Below are 24,037 nucleotides of genomic sequence, written 5' to 3' on the forward strand. Positions count from 1 at the left end.
GACTTTTGTTAATGTGTTCTACCTTATAACTTAAAATTCAACATGTCCGCAGATAGTATCAGTGGCATTTTTAAGCAAGCTATAGTTTTCAGATTAGAACTCGCACTTAAAGAGAGAAAAAAGTCATCCAAGTTTCTTGGTAACAATTTCTATCCATTAAACCTTTTTGAGGAGGGATTGCAGCTTTGGAGCAGAGATTCTGTGATTGAGATACAGCTGCATCCTGTTGCATGTTATTGTCTTTTCTAGATTATAACATTTTTTCTGAATTAAGATAGCAACTGCACTGTAGAGTTTCAGTACTGTACTGGACTGACTAATGTAAATTGAAGTTCAAACATTGCAAGTTGTGATTTTGAATGTATTGGCTTCAAAATTCACAGGGAATTGTGCAAGGGAAGCCAATAAGATTCAAAGATCCCAGCAAAGCTGTGGGTGCACAGGTCCTGTCAACTTTAATCAGGACCTCATTATCATTAATAATAAAGACTGCTGGAGAAACTCAGCAGCTCTGGCAGCATCTGTGAAGAGAGAAACAGAGCTAACATTTTGAATGTGACATGACTGTTTTTCAAAACCATAATAATTTTGTTGTTAATGTATTTCGATGAGTGAAACGGATAGCTAGAGAGTGGAGAAGGTAGTACCTTCAGTACAGATGTGATGGCATCTTCTTTTTAGTAAATCAACCAAGGCCACCTTTCATTCCTCCAGTTTAGTTGGCACTAAAAACAATGACATAGCCATCTTACAACTGTTGTAGTTGTAGCAATATCTTTTGAGACATAGTAATGATAGCAACCGGCATGGAAAATGCATAGTGTTATCACTGAGTGCAGGGATTTGACTAACATTGCATGCCTAGTTCATATGCTTTCATATATCCACATGTTTTGCTTGAAGGGGACAGAATGCTCACTCTTGTTTTTTCCCTTCCTTCCTGCACAGTCTCTAATATTTTTTACAAAAGCAGGTTTTCTCGTTAAATAAGTTGGCTTGTGCTTTAATAACTTACCACTCTCCTCAGGTGCTTCAAGAATTTGTTACACAAGGTGAAAAGAAAAAGAAAAAGAAAGAGAAAAAGGACAAAAATGAAAAGAAGAAGAAAAAGAAGAAAGGGAAAGCCAATAAAGAGGTAATGTTCCAAATGTTGGGTTTTGTCTTAAATTCCTCTTACATTCAGTGGTGAAAATCTTTCTCAAAAGAAGGCTCAGTCTTTCTTGTGCTAAGGATTCACCTGTATTGCTTAATATCTAATTGTATTTTGTCAGTTGTGATTTGACTTAGATAGTTTGTCCTTTGTATTAGCTGTCATTAACATTTCTATGATAGTCCAGTAGACAACACTGATGAAAATTCTGAGATGAGCTCAAAGTCCAACCAAATAGTAGCTTTCTTCTACATGATACATGCAAACTGGACAGTAATTACAGCCCTTTTTCAACTGCTATAACCCTTCCTGCAGTATATAAAAGAATAAAACTATTACATTGTCCCTAATGTGGCCACACTTGGAGTATTGTGTACCGTTCTGGTTGCGGCATTATAGGAAGGATGTGGAAGCATTGGAAAGGATGCAGAGGAGATTTACCAGGATGTTGCCTGGTATGGAGGGTAGGTCTTAAAAGGCTGATGGACTTGACACTGTTTGTGTTAGAAAGAAGAAGGTTGAGAGGTGGCTTAATAGAGACATACAAGATGATCAGAGGATTAGATAGGGTGTTCAGTGAGAGCCTTTTTCCTTGGATGGTGATGGCTAGCACGAGGGGACATAACTTTAAATTGAGGGGTGGTAGATATGGGACAGATGTCAGAGGGAGTTTCTTTACTCAGAGAGTAGTAAGGGTGTGGAACGCTCTCCCTGTAGTGAGAAAGTGAGGCCTGCAGTTGCTGGGGATTAGAGTCAAAATTAGAGTTTTTCTGGAAAAGCACAGCAGGTCAGGCAGCATCCGAGGAGGAGGAAAATCGACTTTTCAGGCAAAAGCCCTTCATCAGAAAAAAAAAAGAAAAATTAAAAAAAGAAGTCTCATTCCTGATGAAGGGCTTTTGCCTGAAACGTCGATTTTCCTGCTCCTCGGATGCTGCCTGACCTGCTATGCTTTTCCAGCAAAACACTCTAATCCTGACACTTATAAACTTTAAGGACATTTAAATGGTCATTGGATAAACATATGGGTGATAATGGAATAGTGTAGGTTAGATAGGCTTCAGATTAGTTTCACAGGTTGGCACAACATCGAAGGCTGAATGGCCGATACTGTGCTGTAATGTTCCATGTTCCAGTGGAGAGCATTCACTTCTGAGTTTTTTCTTTCCTTCTGTACAGACCCGAGCACTTTGAAATTGACTAGCTATTAGCGAGTTTTGAGAAGATTTGTAGCTCAGGTTGAGGTTCTGGATGCAGATTTGCTCACTGAGCTGGAAGGTTCAGTGAGCAAACCTACATCCATTAACTAACTATATCTAAGTTTCTCCCTCAGCTCAATGACACCCATTCAGAATGCTCTTGAAACTGACTTTATTGAATCAACTGAATTATAATTAGAACTCACTCCTGAAACTTCCATGGGAAAATGATGAACCATGCAGATAGCTTGGCAGAGACTCAATGGTAAGGTATAATTACCATTGTAAGGTATGACTTATGGCTAAAATGCTCAAAATTTGAAGTAATGTGATGGGATTAGGTAGTGAGAAGCTTTTTTTCCTGGTAACCAGAAGAGAAGAATGTTAAAACAATTCTCAGTGATTGTTTTATTACTGAGAGATGAATGTTTTTTATAATGCAGTGAGTTGCTATGATTTAGATTTTGATAGATGTTATTTGCACACGAGTATTGCATTCACATGTACTCTCTTTCGTCATTTGGAAAGGATCTCTCTCCCTCCAGGATTGTGACTATTTTTGCTGGAGCCTTATTTTGTTGATTGCGATATTGTTTTCTTCATTGTTTTGCACGTCTTTGTATCCATCTTAAATTCTAACAGCCACCATACTATTTTAGAAAGTCGATTAAATCTAGAAACTTGCCAGTCGTCCTCCTATGCATTGTTCTTCCAGTAGCTGCAGCATGGCGAGAGGAGACTGCTTTGGAGGAGAACTTCTCAGCTTTGGGTCTAGAAAGTCTCGCTACAAACCCTATTGCCTTGACATATTTAGCAACAGGATGGGATGGTTGGCTAATTGGCCACTATGAGGGAATTTATTGGTAGAGTGCAGTGCTAGAAGGTTGAGAGATGACCTGTAGTATCATGCTGCACAGACCCAGTACCATTCCTCAGAGTGCTACCTCCATTGACCTAGCAATCTGATGGAATATAGGTTTCTGGACTGCTGTGAGACTATTCAAGCCCCTTTGAGCATGATTATCCATTGTTATGAAGATGTGTGTGTACTGTACCTTTTAAGAGAGTAAAAGCTAGCAGTGATAGCACCAAGTGTTCTCAATAAGACACAATGTAACATGTGCTCCAGCTACTGGGGTAGCCAGTTGCCTGAAAACGACAAAGCAGATTCGAATTAGGCCAATCGGTTTAAATTATACCCTGAAAAATACCAAGTTCCAATCAGGTTTGAATTGAGTATATTGACAATCTTAAAAGGCAATGACACAATCTGATGCTTTGGGGTATAAGACCGGGGAAAATTAAATAGTTGGGAGGAGAACTGCTACAGGAGACCAACAGGTGTAGACTGCTAATCAGAGCTCTCTGAGTGGTACCTATCTAGAGAAGGAGTTTGCACTGAGAAAATCCTCAACACTGACCTGGGGAGCAAATTACTGACGAAGATAAAGAGAAGATTTGACTGCTGGCTGGTTTTAAAATTAGAATTTTTTCGTAAATCTTAATTGGGAGTATTATTGGACTAGTGTTATGGAAGGGAAGGTAAAGGATAGGTTAGAGGAAGGAATTGTAAATAGTTGTTAGTTAATTATTCTTTGTTATACTATAAGAAATAAAGTTGTTAATTTTTACTTTAAATAGTTCTTGGCCTCTCGAGTTTTCATAGATTACTGCACGGGATACATCTTTTCTGTGTTGCCAGTTTAAATTAAGCAGGAGGGTTTACCCCGTGTCGTAACACCATAACAAAGACAGGAGTAGTCTGGTAACAGGATTTCATATCTTCAGTGTGACCTTTCACCACAACACTCAGATATTGATTGCCTTCTATTTGTGTTTCAATGGAAGCTGATGCAATGCCACTAGATGCTGCATCATTACCAGGCCTGCGACTGTTCTCATTAAGTTGGCATCATTTCCATGCTAGAAAGCATGGTCTCCAAACTCTGAACAAAGCTCTGTGCCAAGTTGCAAGAGACTCCTTCATGATCCATGACAATTATAGCAGGCTTTCTGCCAAGTTAAACAATATACTAAGCATTTCTGTGTGTCTCTCCATTAAAGCTTTTTCTGTCTCCATCAAAATTCTCATCCGAGCCCTGTGCAACAGAACCTAGTGTGCGATCCCACTGTCTATGGAGCTGACTCGTATGCTATCCCTTTCCCCTGTCTTGGTTGTGTCTGCTCATAACAGGTGAGCCATTGGACAAGATCTTGTGGAAGTCCATGGCTGTTAGCGGGGGAGGCAGTGAAAACCACATGTCACCTCTTTTTGGGAAATCCTACTATTCATGTGTCAAGTAGGCACATGACAGGTCAGCAATGGGCCCAAGCCCAGGATCAAGGGTTCCAGGTAGAGTGTGCACTGAGTGTTGCTGACCACCCAGAGGCCAACAGCAGTCTTAAATGGCAGTGCTGCCAGAGCAATGGCTGCTACCAATATGGCATCTGCCTGAGAATTTGTGTTTCTGATTCCACACCTCTCCCTATTTTCCTTCCAAAATACCACTATTTTAATAGCATCAATTAAACTGAAGTTCGCTACAACTTTATTGTACTCCAGTCTGAATAGCGTTATTCAAATGTGAAGTAAAAACACTTTAAAAAAATCTAAAATTGGATTAAATCATGAGAAGTCTCAGTGAGTTGTTTGGAGCCTGAATTGGTGCAATATTCAGAGAAAATGTCTTGTTTTCAAAACAAAGTCACACAATTATTGAGGTGCTCTTCAGCCTATTACAAGCAAAATCCTGTGGAGGCTGAAAAACAGTAATGTTGGACTCAACACATTAACTCTGTTTCTCTCTCCACGATTGCTGTCAGACCTGCCGAATTTCATCAACACTTTTGTTTTTGTTTTGTCTTTCATACTGTACCATTGAGTCAGCCTATTACTTTAACAATTAGTCTGTGCAAGGATCTGAATGCAGTCAAAGAAAATTGACATCATCTGGCTTTTTTGTTTCCATTTCTAGCACTTGTCATCGTAAAACATTGGTAATAGTTATGATTTAATCCATCCCATTAAGAGTGATGTATGACGAGTATGGCTTACGGACACACACACGCACATTTCTCTTTTGCAATTCAAGTGGAGGTTTAACAGAGCAAGATGTTGGATAATTTTAACCCTTTATAGAGCAAAGAGGAATGGGTGTAGATTAGATTAGATTCCCTACAGTGTGGAAACAGGCCCTTTGGCCCAACCAGTCCACACCGACCCTCTGAAGAGTAACCCACCCAAACCCATTCCCCTCTGACTAATACACCTAACACTACGGGCAATTTAGCATGGCAAATTCATCTGACCTGCACATCTTTGGACTGTAGGAGGAAACCCACGCAGACACGGGGAGAATGTGCAAACTCCACACAGATAGTTGCCCGAGGCTGGAATCGAACCTGGGACCCTGGTGTTGTGAGGCAGCAGTGCTTGAATATGCGTGATGTTGAAGAGTAGGTATGTTAGATACTTGACAGGAACGTACTGAGTGATTTAAATAGGTAGAAAAGCAACTGATTGAGGATTTAACTATGCATTCTGTTCTAAAATCTGTGCATGTGTTTCCAAGGTTGCCTGGTTCTAAAATCTGTGCATGTGTTTCCAAGGTTGCCTGAAAATCTCGTTAGGCAAAAGTGAGGACTGCAGATGCTGGAAACCAGAGTTTAGATCAGAGTGGTGCTGGAAAAGCACAGCAGGTCAGGCAGCATCCGAGGAGCAGGAAAATCAACGTTTCGGGCAAAAGCCCTTCATCAGGAATATACACTATGCCACAACAATATGGTGACAGGCATTTAATGTAAATAGGTAGTTCAACTTGCATACAGATAAAATTCAAACAATAATTTAGTTAAAGGAACTGTTCATCCGATCCTATTAAAATATTACTGAACTTCAAAGAAATGCAATCAGTTAGCAGTGTTGTTGCTAATATTAAGATTCTATCACTAACATGTTGTCAAATTAGCAGATATTTTCTAGAAAGAAATAATTGGCTAAATTTTACCCATCTCTGGCTCAGCTACCAGCTTTTCCTGAGTGGCCAGGATTCTTGGCATGGGCAAACCTTACTTCGGGAAAACATCCCAACAGCAGTGGGAGGAGGTCTGCAATCCTGCATTGAACTGCTGTAAAATACAGGCCAATCATTCGGAGCAAGTAGAACTAAATAGAGGAATAGCCCCTCTATAGCCAAGATCATCAACTGGTATCTAGCTAGGCTTAAAAGGCTGAGATGTTAAAATGCTGTTGGTGCATTTCCCACCTTTCATAACATTATTGGTGGGATCCAACATGTACTTATAAACATCAGGCTTGAATGACATCTTGTCGTCTGCCCAGGAGAGTGGATGACAATTGCAGAAGATGCGGGATCTGATCATTTTCTGGTGATCAGTAACTCAAAGCAACTTTAACTTCCACATTACCTGCCTCTTTCAAATGTACAAAATGAAACTACCTTGAAAAATATCTGTTAGTTGGAGGAGACTTTTATTCAATGATAACTTGTGGAGAAAATTCAGAATACAGAGGGTTAACCTGGTCTTGTACTGTTTATCTTCCATTGGGCATAATAAATGTACTACTGGAGTCAATTTTACCAAATGTCATTGAAAATGATGGAACAGTGAAAAGTTTTTTTGATTAAAAGGCTATATACGTGATAAATATTATTTCACTAATATTCATCTTATTTGGGTTGAAAATAATAGAGAAGTAATAGAGGATTTCGAAATTAGTCATTCTACAATCATTACTGGCTATATATTTTAACTGCCTTGGGGAATCCAGGTTTTGAGTGTAATGTCAGTTTCCAGGTTTTGAGACTAATAGCATGAAGGTGATACATTTTACTGAGCTTGTTTCCATGGTCACACTGAGCTCACTCTATTTTTGATATTTTGTGTTTCCAATTGAGGTAATGGTAAGGACTATCCTCTATACACCAAAATAGGATTTTTTCTGGAAGGGTGAGATTAAATGGACTGAAAGATATTCTTTGTCGGAACTTATCTTGTGGCAATTGAAAACTTGAACATGTACTGTAGTGAAGAGAAAAAGAAAAATCACAAAAATATCAATTTAATAAATAGTTCACGTAGAGGCTTGATTAGGTTATACCTTCTGAAGCCCTTGGTTAGGAAACAGATTTGACAACATTCTACATGGATTAATTGACTCGAGGCAATCCTAATGGGAAATGTTACTTGTGTCAGAGATGGTCCAGGTGAATTTAAGATCGGGGTGGAATGTGTTGGTGAAGTTGATGAATTGCTCAACCTCCTTGCGGGAGCACAAGGTGGCGCCGATGCAGTTATCAGTGTAGCGGAGGAAGAGGTGGGGAGTGGTGCCGGTGTAACTACGGAAGATGGACTGTTCTACGTAACCGATAAAGAGACAGGCATAGCTGGGGCCCATACGGGTGCCCTTGGCTACCCCTTTGATCTGGACCAAATCTTACGTAGCTCTGCCTTGCATCTCTGATCAGGATCAAGAGCAGTAGCAATCCAAGCACTGGCAGTAAAAACTAGCTCCCAGGAACAGAACAAAAACCCCCAGCAGCAGGACCAACACCAGCAAGTGCAGCAGCTTCTCTTCTGCAGTTGTCTGCTATCTAACAGGATGCACACTGTAGACATGGAACTAGCTCCAGCACGTAGACAGTATGGCCCCAGCACAGAGTGCTGGCACAGGATCAGTTTAGTGCACACCAGTAAACAACAGTACCTTGTAAGACTTAGACTTTGGCAGCAGGTCATTGCTTATGTAAGCAGCATCCTGAACAAGAAAGGCCTCCTTCTCAGTGGACTGGGTGGGTACATAACTGGGTGGGCAAAGTCACTTCTGCCTGAAAATTGTTTGCTTCCTGCCCCATCCAGTGATTTGCTGATGTAATTTATAAGATTTGACAATGCTGTCATGATTGCTTCTCTGGGTGAGTAATGCCAGTTTACGAGTATATGTTCACTTCTTACAAATCGTTTCACAGAATGGCAGCTCAGCATCCCTGGATATAAGAGTTTACATGCAGGATAGGAAAGGGAATAGAGAACGGTGCAGATGCAGCATTCTTGGCTGAGAATAAACTGCAATTGTCATATACTAAATAAAGCATCAAATGAGGTCATATGCGTTGAGCTTAAAAACAAAAAAGGGGCAGCCATGCAGCTAGGTTTGTACTATAGACTCTCAAATAACGGGAGAGAGTTAGGTGAGCAAATATGTAAGCAAAGTCCAAGTGCAAAAACAGCGTGCATAGTTGGGGACATCAACTACCCAAAGATACAAACAGCATAAAAGACACAGAAAGCATAAGATTCTTGAACTGCATTCAAAAGGATTTTTCAGCCAGCAAATGAAAAGCCCCATGACAGAGGGCCCCATTCTAGATTAAGTCTTCGGAAATTAGACTGGGCAGATGGATGAAGTAGAATGGAAGACTATTTTGCATCTGGTGATCATAATACAGTTAAATTTACCATAATTTTAGAAGGTAGAATGAGAGTAAAAGTGTTAAATTGGGGAAAGCAGATGTTACAAAATGAGAGATGGCCTTGTTCAATAGTTACTTGAAGGAGAAGCAGTGCCAAATCAGTGAGAGGTGTTCAAACACAAAATTATAATGCCATGGGGTGAACACATCTACATACAGCATAGAAGAAGCATAGAGAGCAAGAGAAAGAAGAAAAATAGAGCTGTGATAATTTCAAAAAATTATATCGTAATTTAGGAAGCTTATTGGAGTATAGAAAGTACAGGGGGTGAAGGGGAAAACAAAGGAAAAGATGGTTTATCAATATATTAAGAACAAGTGGATGATGAAGGAAAAGGTAGGCCTTCCTATATTTGAAGCTGCCAGGCAATTTGAGCTATTAATGGAAAAGCGCAGCAGTCAGGCAGCATCCAGGGAACAGGAGAATCGACGTTTCGGGCATAAGCCCTTCTTCAGGAATGGGGAAAGTTTGTCCAGCAGGCTAAGATAAAAGGATAGGGAGGAGGGACTTGGGGGAGGGGCGTCGGAAATGTGATAGGTGGAAAGAGGTCAAGGTGAGGGTGATAGGTCAGACTGGGGTGGGGGCGGAGAGGTCGGGAAGAAGATCTCAGGTTAGGAAGGCGGTGCTGAATTTGATGGATTTGACTGCTCTGGGACACCCGGACCAACCAACCAACCACCCTGTAGCTCAACATTTCAATTCCCCCTCCCACTCACCAAGGATATGCAGGTCTTTGGACTCATCCATCGTCAGACCACAGCGAAACGACGATTGGAGGAAGAACGCCTCATCTTCCGGCTAGGAACCCTCCAACCACAAGGGATGAACTCAGATTTCACCAGTTTCCTCATTTCCCCTCCCCCCAGCCTGACTCAGTCAAATCCATCAAATTCAGCACCGCCTTCCTAACCTGCAATCTTCTTCCCGACCTCCCCGCCCCCACCCCAGTCTGACCTATCACCCTCACCTTGACCTCTTTCCACCTATCACATTTCCGACGCCCCTCCCCCAAGTCCCTCCTCCCTACCTTTTATCTTAGCCTGCTGGACAAACTTTCCTCATTCCTGAAGAACAAAAGAAGCCAACAGGAGAATCGACGTTTCGGGCATAAGCCCTTCTTCAGGAATGGGGAAAGTTTGTCCAGCAGGCTAAGATAAAAGGTAGGGAGGAGGGACTTGAGGGAGGGGCCCCCAAGTCCCTCCTCCCTACCTTTTATCTTAGCCTGCTGGACAAACTTTCCCCATTCCTGAAGAAGGGCTTATGCCCGAAACGTTGATTCTCCTGTTCCCTGGATGCTGCCTGACCTGCTGCGCTTTTCCAACAACACATTTCCAGCTCTGATCTCCAGCATCTGCAGACCTCACTTTCTCCCCAATTTGAGCTATTACTTAAACCGGCTGCTGGAGAGGTGTCTGAGGAATTCCAAGTGCATAGATACAGCATCCCTATGTGTTGTTGTAGGTCCAAAGGTGAGAAGATAGTCTCATGACAGGTATGATCTCCATCTGAGAACCTGTCTCCCTACTGGCCACCATCTCAGGCAGACCAGGCTATAGTCGCTGTGCATGATGAATGAATTTGTGCATTCAACAGAAGCACAGTTAACCACACCAATATTTAGACGCATTTAAATTATTTCATATATTTGCCAGCTGATTTATGCATGGAAAGCAATCTTTCCTCAAGTGTATTTGTAAAGGCAAGGACTGTTTTAGGATGGGCAACCTGGCTTTGTGCGTGGGAAATCATGTCTCAAAAACTCAATTGAGTTTTTTGAAGAAGTAAAGAAGAGGATTGTTGAGGGCAGAGCAGTGGACGTGATCTATATGGATTTCAGTGAGGCTTTCGACAAGGTTCCTCACAGTAAACTGGTTAGCAACATTAGATCACATTGAGTACAGGGAGAACTAGCCATTTGGATACAGAACTGACTCACAAGAAGAAGACAAGGTGGTGGTGGAGCGTGGTTTTTCAGACTGGAGGCCCATGACAAGTGGAGTGCCACAAGGATTGGTGCTGGATCCACTACTTTTTGTCATTTATATAAATGATTTGGATGTGAAACTAGGAGGCATGTTTAGTAAGTTTGCAAATGACACTAAAATCAGAGGTATAGTGGACAGCGTGAGGTTACCTCAGAGTACAATTGGATCTTGATCAGATGGGCCAATGGACTGAGGAGTGGCAGATGGAATTTAATTTAAATTAATGTGAGATGCTGCATTTTGGAAAGGCAAATCAGGACAGGACTTATACACTTAATGGTAACGTCCTGGGGAGTATTGCTGAGCAAAGAGACCTTGGAGTGCGGGTCATTGAAAATAGAATCACAGGTAGATAGCATAGTAAAGAAGGCATTTGGTGTACTTTCCTTTATAGGTCAGTGCATTGTGTATAGGAGTTGGGAGGTTATGTTGCAACTGTATAGGACATTGGTTAGGCCACTGTTGGAATATTGTGTGCATTTCTGGTCTCCTTCCTATTAGAAGAATGTTGTGAAATTTGAAAGAGTTCAGAAAAGATTTCTAAGGATGTTGCCAGCATTGGAGGATTTGAGCTATAGGGAGAGGCTGAATAGGGTGGGGCTGTTTTCCCTGGAGCTTTGGAGGCTGAAGGGTGACCTTAAAGAGGTTTATAAAATCATGAGGGACATGGATAGGGCAAAGGTACAAGGTCCCTTCCCTGGGGTGGAGGAGTCCAAAACTATAGGGTATAGGTTTGAGGTGAGAGGGGAAATATTTAAAAGGGATCTAAGGGGCACCATTTTCATGCAGATGGTGGTGCGTGTATGGAAGAAGCTGCCAGAGGAAGTGGTGGAGGCTAGTACAATAACAACATTTAAAAGGCAACTGGATGGATATATGAATAGGAAGGGTTTAGCGAGATATGGGTCATATGCTGACAAATGGGACTCAATTAATTTAGAATATCTGGTCGGTATGGACGAGTTAGACCGAAAGGTCTGCTTCTGTGCTGTACACCTCTATGGCTCTATCAAAGATGTGCATGGTAACTTGTGAGTGGCTACAGAAGATGTGAGCGAGGTTCAAAATGAGTATTTTGCATTTGTCTTCACAAAGGAAAGGGATGATGCAGAAACACTGTTGGAAATTGCCAGAAAAATTCAGCAGGTCTGGCAGCAACTGCAGAGAGAAAGCAGAGTTAAAGTTTCAGGTCCAGTGACCCATCTTCAGAATTGGCCAGTTTTCTCTCCGCAGATGCTGCCAGACCTCTCTGTTTTTACAGCAAATTATGGTCAGTGGATTTTTTTTTTATGGAATGTGGCTTCCACAGGTGTTCCACAATACTCAGTTCAGCATGCTGAGTATCTGTCACATAATTGTTGGTAAGCAAAAGGCCTTGCCATCGATAACTGGCCACTAGTCCACAGATCAGTCAGCTACTTGGTGCAGGCTGAATCTCCACTTGTACACATCCTTGGCTTCAGCTCATCAGCATCTCCTCCTATTACTTCTTGAACCAGCACCTCTACAAACAGTGCTTACAGTCAGTGTTAGGTTACTTGCTTTCAAAAACTTAGTAACCTTTTAGCAATCCTTGAATTTTGCGAGTTATTTAGTCCATAATCAGAAAAACAGGAAAAGAAAAATGCATTGTCTTTTCAAAACAAGAAACAGGACTAAGGCATTCAGCCCCTTGTGCCTGCTTTGCCGATCATGGCTAGTCAAACTGTAACCTCAAATCAATATTCCCACCTAACCCCAACAACCTCTCATCTCGTTGCCTACCAGAATCCCTCTACTTCAGCCTCAAAAGCACTCAAGTCTCTATCTCCATTTCTTTCCCAGGAAGAGAACTCCAGAGACTCATCTTGGGGTCAGAGGCTTACTTTGCTCAACTCTCAAAACCCTCAAGAAGGAAAGCAATCACTTTATCTGTCTCCAAATTTTCCAACTCAAAATGACCCCTCATTATAGAAAGAAAGGTATCTTGCTATCTGTCTCACCAACTGGCTTGAATTTGTTTTGACATTGCAAAGATTTATCCATAACTCCAGGTGATTTTCTAGTTTTAAGGTCATTTATATTATCTTGTCGGGATTTGCTATGAGGTCTGCCTAGGGGAAGAGACTGGTTGTGACAGGACTGGGAGATTCTGTCCTGCTAATCCAAGGCTGGTTTAAAAACAATTAACACCTTCAACATTTTCATAAATCCAAACCTTGGTGAGACTTGTCAGAGCCCATCCCTAGTATTGCTTTGTGAAACCTGTTGCAACAATTCTTAATGAACCACTGATATTATCTACAAATGGAGGGATATACTTTGAATTTTGTGTTTCCGTCATTTAAATATCATTGAATAGAACAAGCGCTCAACTATACTTCCATCCCTGTTCCAGTTCTTGCACAAAAAATGTGCTCAAGACAAAGCTACTGGCAAATGAAATGAATTCAGGCAGAGGTGGAAACGTTGTTCATAAAGGAAAATAAATCGCCACAAAAAGAAAAGCTCAGGCATTTTACTGAGCCCTGTTTCATGTAAAGTGAATAAGTCCTTTTGTTGTTTTTCATTAACCCACATAGATCTGTTTACTTTTAAATCCAGATGTGAAATATTTATAGCAATGCCTCCAGTTGGAAAATTAAAGCAGTGTTTGTAATCTGGTTTATAAATCATGATTTCCATTTCAGACAAATATTTTAGTTTGGGATGTGGTAATGTTCCCATGGCAGCAACATTAAATGCTCCTTTATGAGATTTATGCCAGGATATCTACTTATGAACAACGCCGACCCATCATGCTCTTTAAATAAAACAGGTTGCCCAAGGCAAGATTTGTTACAAGTAGGTAACATTGTGATTCATTGGTCTAGATTGTGCTGGAAAATTAATGAATGTTCAATTTTATTAATGCACAAATCAAATAGTAAGTTCTGACAAAACAAAATGTGCATGGTGTGAGGTGCAAATTGTATAACTTGCAGACAGATACTCGCAATTTCACTGTTTGTGTATATTGCTAAACTTCACCTCTGAATGTTGGCGATGGTACTTCATGGCCGAAAGACATTTTTAATGACTAGGCAAGTGTTTATGCAATGCCAATTAGCATTTCTGATGTTTGAAGTGAATTGCAAATTTTCATTCTTTCATGTAATCAATTCTTAAAAAGATTAAAGGAAGAATTGGTTTTTTTCTTCACCTTACTGCCTACTTTTCTCACTCTCTCTCTCAATCCAATCTTTCTTTCCTTCTCTTTTTTGTCTCTCTACTTGATCCTGCTTCATGACCATTTCTATGGTGCTTTCCAGTTCTTTAATTTCATTGCTGAAGGCAATAGACAATGGGTTCTGTCAATTTCCAAAATGCTGGATGTTTTGGTACTTTTGCTATGCCATAATCAGTTTCAGCAAAAAATTAATTTCAAGGTCAGGAGTAAATGAAGATACCTTACTCGCAATGTATAATGTTGCACGATTTTAGCTAAAGCAACCCTATTACTTTGCCTTAAAAAACATCTGACAAACACAGCAGTGCTACCAGCAAGAATGTTTTCTGATGTTTAGCTCTCTTTCCCCACCTGGTGATCTCCATATGCAATGCAACATCTGAATGAGAGAGTAGGCACAGAGTCTGTTCCTCATACTCTGCTAATGTACCTGTGCAATTAGCAAGGAGTAAGTAGGCAATTGTATCACTGTTTGAGAAAGTGGTTGAATTATGATCAGTGTTTTTTTCCCTCATTAGTCAACTGAGTCTGATAAATTACAGGCATTATGTTTTGCCACTGTGGGCCAGTAGACATCTGCATTCCATTGCCAGGACGTTATTTTTATTGTGGATGTGTTGAGGGAACTATGCTGCATTTTTCCATAAAGTTGTTGTCTGATCTCATTTCACAGACAGCTAGGCCTGGAATTTCCACAAAGGCACTTGCATTCTGCTACTGTTAATTTGCTATAAGGGCTCTAAAATTCTAGAGGAATGCTAGGTCCTGTATATGAAGTGCACAAAATATTCTTTGATAATTTTGTCATGGAGGAGTTGGACCGGAAGGTCTGTTTCTGTGCTGTATATCTCTATGATACTATGACTCTATATGTCCTTTGCACCCTTCGATGGGGCCAGTCATCCAAGCTCTCCCATCACACACACTGGCCATCAGTTTGGATTACACAGCCTCCATTTCTTCAAATTTCTTGAAGACCCACCAATCAGCACCACACAAATCGAGCCATGCTTGGACTTCATGATTACTAGCCAATCAGATTTACTGGTCACTCTCCACAGTGAGTCTTCCTCTCCAATTAATGCCCTGCAGAGCATAAAACAGTTTTGGACAGCCAACTTTGTAGTGGGTGGCTTCTAGACTGACCTTTTGTTCAGGACAAGGAGTACAGCACCCTGTAATGTCATGTATGGCCTGTCCATTTTCACTGTCTTGCTAGGAGTTAGCCCCTTTGAAGTAAATTTAAATGATAGAAGCGTGATAATATGAACAAAATTGATATGCTTTAACAATAGTACTCACCTTCACTGCAAGGTGGAAATTGTCATGTGTGAATGTGGTCGCTTGTGTTGAAAGAGACCAAAGTCTGGGAAAAAGAGAACTCAGTGAGTATACAGCTAGCTTTTAGTAATGGAAATAAATTGGGATTGGTTGTACCTGAGCTTTTGTACATAAGAAGTGTTGTTAAGCTTCGAAATTGTATCTGCAATGTGTGCATAAACATTTAGGTTGTATCATATCTGATAACATGTTGGTGATGGCCTTTGCATGCTATGAATGGCAAAGTATGTACATTATGAAATCCATGACATCAAGCAACTTGTGATGTTGATTTGAGACCACTCAACTCAATGCTCCTGTTAACATTTTCTCTAGTCGAGAATAGATCAATGCATGTGCAGCAACAAGAAGGACCCCATCAGCACTCTTTAAAGTGATCATCATCTTGTTAATTTTTATCCAGGCTTCAAATTTACTTGTTTATAGAACATAGAACATAGAAAAGTACAGCACGACTGGCCCATTGGCCCACGATGTTGTGACGTGGATTAATCCTAATGTAAGATAAAATAACCTAACCTATGCACCCCTCAATTCACTGCTTTCCCTGTACATGTCCAGCATTCACTTAAATGTCCCTAATTGTATTAAGTACAATTAAAGCCTGGAGGATAATGTGGCAAGATGAAGGTAACTTACAAAAAAACCTCTCCTTATACTCCTACAGTGGGGTTTTCAGCCAGGGCAGACAGATGCTGCATTCAAAACCTGGAGGTCCAGAGGTGTCTCTTGCTTAGGGGACCTCTTTGATGGGGAGGTTATGATGTCTTTTGATCAGCTGCACCAGAAGTTTGGACTGCCTAATGGATACCTTTTTCGGTATTTCCAAATATGAGATTATATACAGAAGAAGACCATATTATTAGACAGTCCCTACAAATCGGATAGGGAGAGAAGAGTACTATGGCCAATGGGTCCATCCTCATTACATAATAAGGTATTGAAAGACATGGAACGACGGTTTAAAATATGGAACCAGGAATTGGGGTTAGAACTCCCTTCAGAAATGTGGGAGGACATCTGGGAAAATGCCAGAAAGATCTCTATTTGTAATAGAACTCAAGCTATTCAATTAAAGATACTCCACAGGGCTCATATAGCACAGGAATGGCTGGCAAAATTTGGGTTGGAACATCCCCAATGTGTCCTCAATGTAAAATAGAAATGGGTACTCTCACGCACTGTTTATGGACATGTCACAAGATCCGCAAATACTGGGACAGAGTAGCAAACGCTCTGACAGAAATCTTGGGAATGGAGATTGGATTGGATCCAGAATCTCTTCTCCTGGGCTTTTCAAATCTGCCCTCCCTGGATGTGCACGGGAGGACATTATTCTCCATTCTCTCTTTTTGTGCAAGGAAAAATATCTTAGTTAATTAGGGAGTTGAGGGCCCTCCAGGACTTTCGAATTGGCATAGGTTAATCACAGAATATATCCCCCTTGACTTCCTCACAAACATGGTGCACTAAAAAACTGAATTATTCTATAAAATATGGCAGCCCTTTTTGAACTATACAGACACAGATATTTTGGCCATATTGTCAAGGGTTTTTGTCTAGCTGTGGTAGTGGTTCTGGCTGGTCCGGGCCTCCTGGGGGAGGAATCCCATATAAATACGGGTTTTATTATGATTTGATGTTAATCCATTTTGCGTACATATTTAATTATTACGTTATTTCGTACTAGTAATGTAAGATATCTTATTTTATGCTTTGGTTGTTTGTAGGATATATATATAGTTGTCTATTAGTGTTTATATTTATTTGTATTACTTTGTAATTTTGTAAAAAATGTTTTAAAAAAATCTTCTTTCTTTCAATAAAAATACCTATTAAAAAGATGTCTCTAATGACTCTGCTTCCACCACAACCACTGGTAACGCATTCCATTCATTCACAACTCTCTGTGTAAAGAACCTACCGCTGACGTCTCCTCTATACCTTTCTCCTAATATCTTAAAAACTATGACCCCTTGTGTCATACAATCCTGCCCTGGGGAAAAGTCTCTAGCTATTGACTCTAGCCATGCCTCTCATTACCTTGTATACCTCGATCAGGTCACCTCTCTTCCTCGTCTCCAGAGAGAAAAGTCTGAGCTCTTCATAAGATAAGCCCTCCAGTCCAGGCAGCACTCTGGTAAACCTTCATTGCACACTCTCCAAAGCCTCTGCATCTTTCCTATAGTAGGGCGACCAGAACTGGACACAATATTCCAAGTGTGGTCTCACTAGGGATTTGTAGAGCTGTAGCAAAACCTCGCGGCTGTTAAACTCAATCCCCCTGTTAATGAAAGCCAAAACACCATATGCTTTCTTAACAACTCTATCCACTTGGGTGGCAACTTTGAGGGATTTATGTACTTGCACACCCAGATCCCTCTGTTCCTCCACACTGCCAAGAATCCTGTCTTTAATCCTATATTCAGCATTCAAGTTCCACCTTCCAAATGTATCACTTCGCATTTATCCAGGTTGAACTCCATCTGCCATTTCTCAACCCAGCTCTGAATCCTGTCTATGTTGCGCTGCAGCCTGCAATACCCCTCGATACTGTCAATGATACCTCCAACCTTTCTGTCATCTGAAAATTTACTAATCCACCCCTCAATCTCCTCATCCAAGTCATTTATAAATGCTACAAAGAGCAGAGACCCAAGAACAGAGCCCTGCAGGACACCACTTAACACTGACCTCCAGGCAGAATACTTTCCATCTACAATCACTCTCTGCCTTCTGTCAGCCAACCAATTCTGAATCCAGACAGCCAAATCTCCCTGTATCCCATACCTTCTGACTTTATGATTAAACCTACTATGGGGAACCTTATCAAATGCTGCATCCATTGCTCAACCTTTGTTGACCTGTCTTGTCACCTCTGCAAAGAACTCAATTAGATTAGCTAGGCATGACCTGCCCTTCACAAAGCCATGCTGACTGCCTTTAATCATGCTATGCTTTTCCAAATAGTCATAAATCCTATCCCTCAGAATTCTTTCCAAAACCTTGCTAACCACAGACGTAAGACTGACTGGTCTGTAATTGCCAGGGATTTCCCTCTTACCTTTCTTGAAGAAAGGAACAACATTCGCCTCCTTCCAATCCTCTGGTATGACTCCCATGGAGAGTGAGGAAGCAAAGATCGTTGCCAGCGGCTTAGCAACCTCCTTTCTTGCTTCCCGGCGCAGCCTGGGATAATTCTGGTCTGGCCCAGGTGATTTATAAATCTTAATGTGTGCCAAAATTTCCAGTACATCATCAATCTTGATCTGTTCAAGCTGTATCCCAGCTCCTCAAAGTTCTCTTTCACAACAAAGTCCCTTTCCTTAGTGAAAACCGAAGCAAAAAACTCATTTAGGGCTTCCCCTATCTGCACGCACAAGTTCCCTACGCTATTCCTGATTAGCCCTACCTTCTCCCTGATCATTCTCTTATCTCATGTATGAGTAAAATGCCTTTGGGTTCTCCCTAATCCTTCCTGCCAAGCCTTCTCGTGCCCCCTCCTGGCTCTCCTCAGCCAATTTCTGAGCTTCTTTCTAACAAGCCTGTAATCCTCTAAAGCTGTGCTCGATCCTTGCTTCCTCCACCTTACGTAAGCTGTCTTCTTCCTTTTGATGAAAAGCTCCTCTGTTCTCATCATCCAAGGCTCCTTAATCTTACCCCTTCTTACCTGTTTCAGAGGGACAAATTCGTGCATCACTAGCAAAAACTGCTCCTTAAACAGTTTCCACAAGTCTGTTGTGCCCTTTCTGTGCAACAATTGCTCCCAATCTATACTTCCCAACTCCTGTCTGATAATGTCATAATTTCCTTTTCCCCACTTAAATATCTTCCCATGGTAACGGCTCCTTTCCCTGTCCAAGGCTATGGTAAATGTGAGGCAATTGTGGTCACTGTCACCAGTGCTCTCCCACCGCGAGATCTGACACCTATCCTGGCTCATTGCCGGGCACCAAATCCAAAATGACCTCTCCCCTCGTCGGTCTGTCTACATACTGAGTAAGGAAACCCTCCTGAACACACCTGACAAAAACTGCTCCATCCAAATCACCTGCACTAAGGAGATTCCAGTTGAAATTGGGAAAGTTGAAGTCACCCATCAAAACAATCCTGCTACAGCTACATTTTTGCATAATCTGCCGGCCTATCAGTTCTTCAATCTCTCTACTGCTGTTAGAAGGTCTGTAGAAAACCCCCAATGATGTGGCTGCTCCCTTGGTGTTCCTAACTCCCACCCATACTGACTCAGTAGACAAGCCTTCCTCAACAACCTTCGTTTCTGTACCTGTGATGCATCTCTGATTAGCAATGCTCCACCCTCTCCTCTTTTTCCCCCCTCCTTGTTCTTTTTAAACGTTCTAAACCCTATAGCTGTCAACTATCACCATTGTTCCATATTGGAATTAAAACATCCAGCCTCATTGTGATTATTATTAGGGAATCATGCAGATTCTTGCCAGGTATTATGGTCGTAGTGATATCTTTAATCTGCAGTTGTCCGCAGGGCTAACTACTTTCAGGTCATTGCAGCAAACAGAAACTAAGCAACAAGGGTTATCTGGTGACCACATAACTGATTCTGATATGCAGTCCATGCACATGTGTAACATATGCATGCACATTGTTATGTCCCCAGCTGATGGTAACACTGGGCAGTCAGATTCCATTGTGGAAACTGGCTTGTTTAGACCAAAGTTTTATTTTTATGTTTGTTTACCATGACGATCAGTTTCTTGTGGATATGTTCATGCACTTTTTACAAACAAATTGTAAAAGTTTATGACACAATTATTTTTTAAAAAATGACACAAATGATATTTCTACAAAAAGTAAAAAGAAGAATTCTTCCATTTTCTCTCAGCAACACCCTTACCTGTACTCCAATCACAGTGATGAGCCACTCTAAACCTTTTCTTTCAGGATAATTAGTTTCTGGATACATTTCTGTACACTCTGTGCTATTTTCTTAAATGTGTCTCCTGGTGACCCTATAAACAAACTGGCAGCTCACCTTACTTATTCATGAACTTGGGTGTCTATACTCAAGCCTTCAACAGGCTTGTAGGATGTCTTCCTCTCTGATATGTTCATAGCCTTCTGCTTCTGGATTTTTATTCTCACAGCCATCTAAGCATCTCAGGACTTGTTCTGGTTGTGACTGCTTGGAGACTGCGAATAACATCCATTTGCTGTTATAGACCTCTTCGCTCTGGATGGAGCTGCTTCTTCATGCAAATGGGAATATTTGCAATGTCTCCAATCTGACACAGCACAAAGTGCCCCGATATCCTAATTTTAATTTGGGGTAGTGGGTGCGTGGATGAGTTAGTGGAAGCCATGCCCATCTCCTCTGGAAACCATGCCAAGGTATCGACTGAGCTACGGGCTCAGAAACATGCTATATAAAAAGCCTGCCACTGTGATCCAGAAGAAATAAACTTTAAAAATGTTGCCTCTAGTATGATAACGATAGGATTACTGTACTAACAACCTATCATAATAACTCTTAGACTCATTGCCAACAACATTTATAGAAATAGAAAACAGTCACAGCAGACTTCTAAAGAAATGAAGTAACTTGAGAATTTAAATATCCTGACAGCTTCCAATGAGTCTATTTGCTTTTTTGATGTATGATCATGACTACTTTTAACATTCAATTTCCAACACTGGTTTGAGGTTACTATGAAGGTCTCTCCTTCTCCACCTCTTCCCTCACCTGAGGTGTGGTGGCACTTAGGTTAAATCACCACAAGTCGCTTCTCTCTAATGGGAGAGCAGCCCCTCTGGTTGGTAAGACACAACACAACAACACTTTTAACAATCCCAAAGACCATGTGATGTCTCCCATATGGGTCCCTGGAACACTTAGACCAATCTAAAATGTTGCTCAATCTCTCCAAATAATTCTGCTGGCTTTAGATCTTTTTGCTCAAATGGCTAAAATCCATCAGTGATATTTTGTACATTGTATTGGTAGAACGTGTATCTGATTGAACTTGTACAGCACTTGGACTTGGATATAAAACTGCAATTTCCACTCCCCTAGTGAAAATGATGTGTCTTGCGTTCAGAAACTGGACAATCTAAATCAGGACTCTGGTGCCATTCTGGTTGCATCGCAAACCTCAACAAAATAATACATGGGAGTTATACAGTATAATTGTTCAACCCTGATATAGCAAATGGGAGATCAAATCACTGATAAACAAATTCACGGTTCTGTAAGATTGCACTGTTTTGCTTAAGAATCTGGAAACAAAGGAAGTTCTGCACATTCAGAATAAAAGTTTGTTTCAAGCAAAAACGCTGTATAAAATCTTTGGATTTTATCCTTCAGTGTGTTAAGTTAAATTTCTCCTTTAGATTTTTTTACTTTGCACTCAGTTGTACAAAAATGTAGGTCATTTTATTTGAAGCTGTCGAACAATCAGCACATTGAGTCTGGTTCCATGTTCCACTTGAAATCTTACAACATTGCAATTTCAGCTTTATGGTGAACTGTTTTGAAAACCAAAACAATAAAAGACACAGCTTGCTTTAGACTTCCGAAGCAGGAAATCAAAAATCAAAAACGTAAAATAAGCCTTGACTTGTGTAATGTGACCCTGGCAAAATTCAAAAACACGTAATCATGTTTTTTTTCACATAGGAGGAAGAGGATGGTTGGAAAATAGCAGAGAGTCATTTCCTCCCCACAATCAAAGAAGGTCAAAACACATTCGAAGGTGGGGAATGTGATGATTTGATAGTCACATTTAAGTATGTCACTAACATGTTTTGGATAGTGATATTATGAGTAGGATTTCTGAAAAATGGAAGAAAAACAAGGGTATTATTAAAGTTACCAGTTTAAGCATGGTTCTATTTGGGAATATAGTTGTTTATTACACCATAAATGTGTGCCTGAGACCTGTTATTAGCAATTCTGCACCATCGGGAATCTTCACCTGTCTTTGTGACCAGGTGTACAGGGAGTGTCATTTGCTACTCCAGATCGTTTGGCTTTTCCAAATTTGAGAGACAACTGTGGAGCATCAGGGAGCAAGAGACTTATCTGCATTGCACACTGTATCTCCGAGATGGTGAGGGGTTACAATAAAAGGTGGGTGGACATCCAGAGAAGGAAGTAAAGGCTGGTGGTACAGAAGTCTTGCTTGTGTATACCACTGTTCAACAGGCACTCAGCATTAGAGGCTGCAAACAGTGATGATAGCCTAAAGGAGTACTATAGCACTAATGCCCAAGGGACTGGAGAGGAGAGAACAGCAAAATGTAGACATACAGTTTTCAAAGGAGATTCTATTGTTGGGGCAATTCTGCCACTGTCATTGTATGATGTGTTCATAGAATCCCTACAGCGTCAAAGCAGGCCATTTGGCCCAATTAAGTTCACATCGACCCTCTGAACAGCATCCACCCCCCCACCTATCCCTATAACCCTGAATTCCACGTGGCCAATCCACCTAGCCTGCACACCCGTGGACACTGTGAGAAATTTAGCATGACCAATCCACTGAACCTGCACATCTTTGGACCATGGGTGGAAACCACAGCACCCGGAAGACTCCCACAGAGACGTGGAGAGAATGTGCAAACTCCACACAGACTGTCACCTGAAGGTGGAATCAACCCAGGCTCCCTGGAACTGTGAGGCAGCATTGCTAACCACTGAGCCACTGGGCCACACTGTGTTGCCTCCTTGTTGCCAGGGAAAAGGATAACACAGACAGCATGCAGAATATTCTGCTGGGGAGGATGGGTTGTTTCAGAAGTTGTGGTACACACTAATATTAACAATATAAAGAGGGTCATTATTGAGTTCCAAAGGTCAGTTCCAGGGAGGAAACTTAGAGTGGGACTTCAAACACAATAATATCTGGAATTACCCCCCCGCCCACCACCACCCCACCCCAGCCCCATGCTTGTTTGGGATGGGAAACAAATATTGACCTAGCCGATAATGCACATAAACCGTTAAAGAATGAGCATTGGCAAGTAATGGTGGGTTAAGAGTTTATGAAAAGGTGGTTGCATGGGAGGAGAATCACCAGCAAGGGCTGGAGGAGGGTGGGGGCTAGTGTTCAGCAAAGAGTGGAATGCTGATCAGAGGGTCAGTGTGGACTGAGTGGGCCAAATCGCTTGTTTCCACACTGTGAGGATTCTATGATTATAGTGTGTTGACAGTGGCGTACCGAAATTATCCAAATATTGTTTGGAATAATATTTGACTAAAGGGTAAAGAGGGGGAGTAATTTCTGAAATATGTTATCAGTATTTTCATGATAGAAGTGCTCTGAAATGAGGGAAAGAATGATGTGCCCTCTCCTGTAGCTGGTGAAATTGGTGGCAGGGATATTTAATCAGGTGGGCAAAAGTGAGGACTGCAGATGCTGGAAATGAGAGTCTACATTAGAGTGGTGCTGGAAAAGCACAGCTGGTCTGGCAACATCCGAGGAACAGGAAAATCAACGTTTTGGACAAAAGCCCTTCGTCAGGAATGAAGGCAGGGAGCCTCCAGGTAATAATCTTTGAGGAGAAAGTGAGGACTGCAGATGCTGGAGATCAGAGCTGAAAATGTGTTGCTGGAAAAGCGCAGCAGGTCAGGCAGCATCCAGGGAACAGGAGAATCGACGTTTCGGGCATAAGCCCTTCTTCAGGA

At 41.3% G+C, this 24,037-nt stretch overlaps 1 protein-coding gene across 6 annotated transcripts in view; it reads left to right on the forward strand.

Annotated features, from left to right (window-relative positions):
* iqca1 (IQ motif containing with AAA domain 1) overlaps window positions 1–24,037 on the forward strand; it is a 164,276-nt gene that overhangs the window by 57,880 nt on the left and 82,359 nt on the right. For all 6 annotated transcript variants that reach the window (XR_006312075.1, XM_043693071.1, XM_043693074.1 and 3 more), the window contains 2 exons: window positions 1,028–1,135; window positions 22,028–22,103. Coding sequence is in view for 5 of the 6 variants with exons in the window: in XM_043693071.1 (XP_043549006.1) it covers window positions 1,028–1,135; window positions 22,028–22,103 (184 nt within the window). In the remaining variant the exon portion in view is untranslated. The remainder of the gene's footprint in view (window positions 1–1,027; window positions 1,136–22,027; window positions 22,104–24,037) is intronic.

This window comes from Chiloscyllium plagiosum, chromosome 7 (assembly GCF_004010195.1).
Source record: "Chiloscyllium plagiosum isolate BGI_BamShark_2017 chromosome 7, ASM401019v2, whole genome shotgun sequence".
NCBI classification, from domain to species: Eukaryota; Metazoa; Chordata; class Chondrichthyes; order Orectolobiformes; family Hemiscylliidae; genus Chiloscyllium; species Chiloscyllium plagiosum.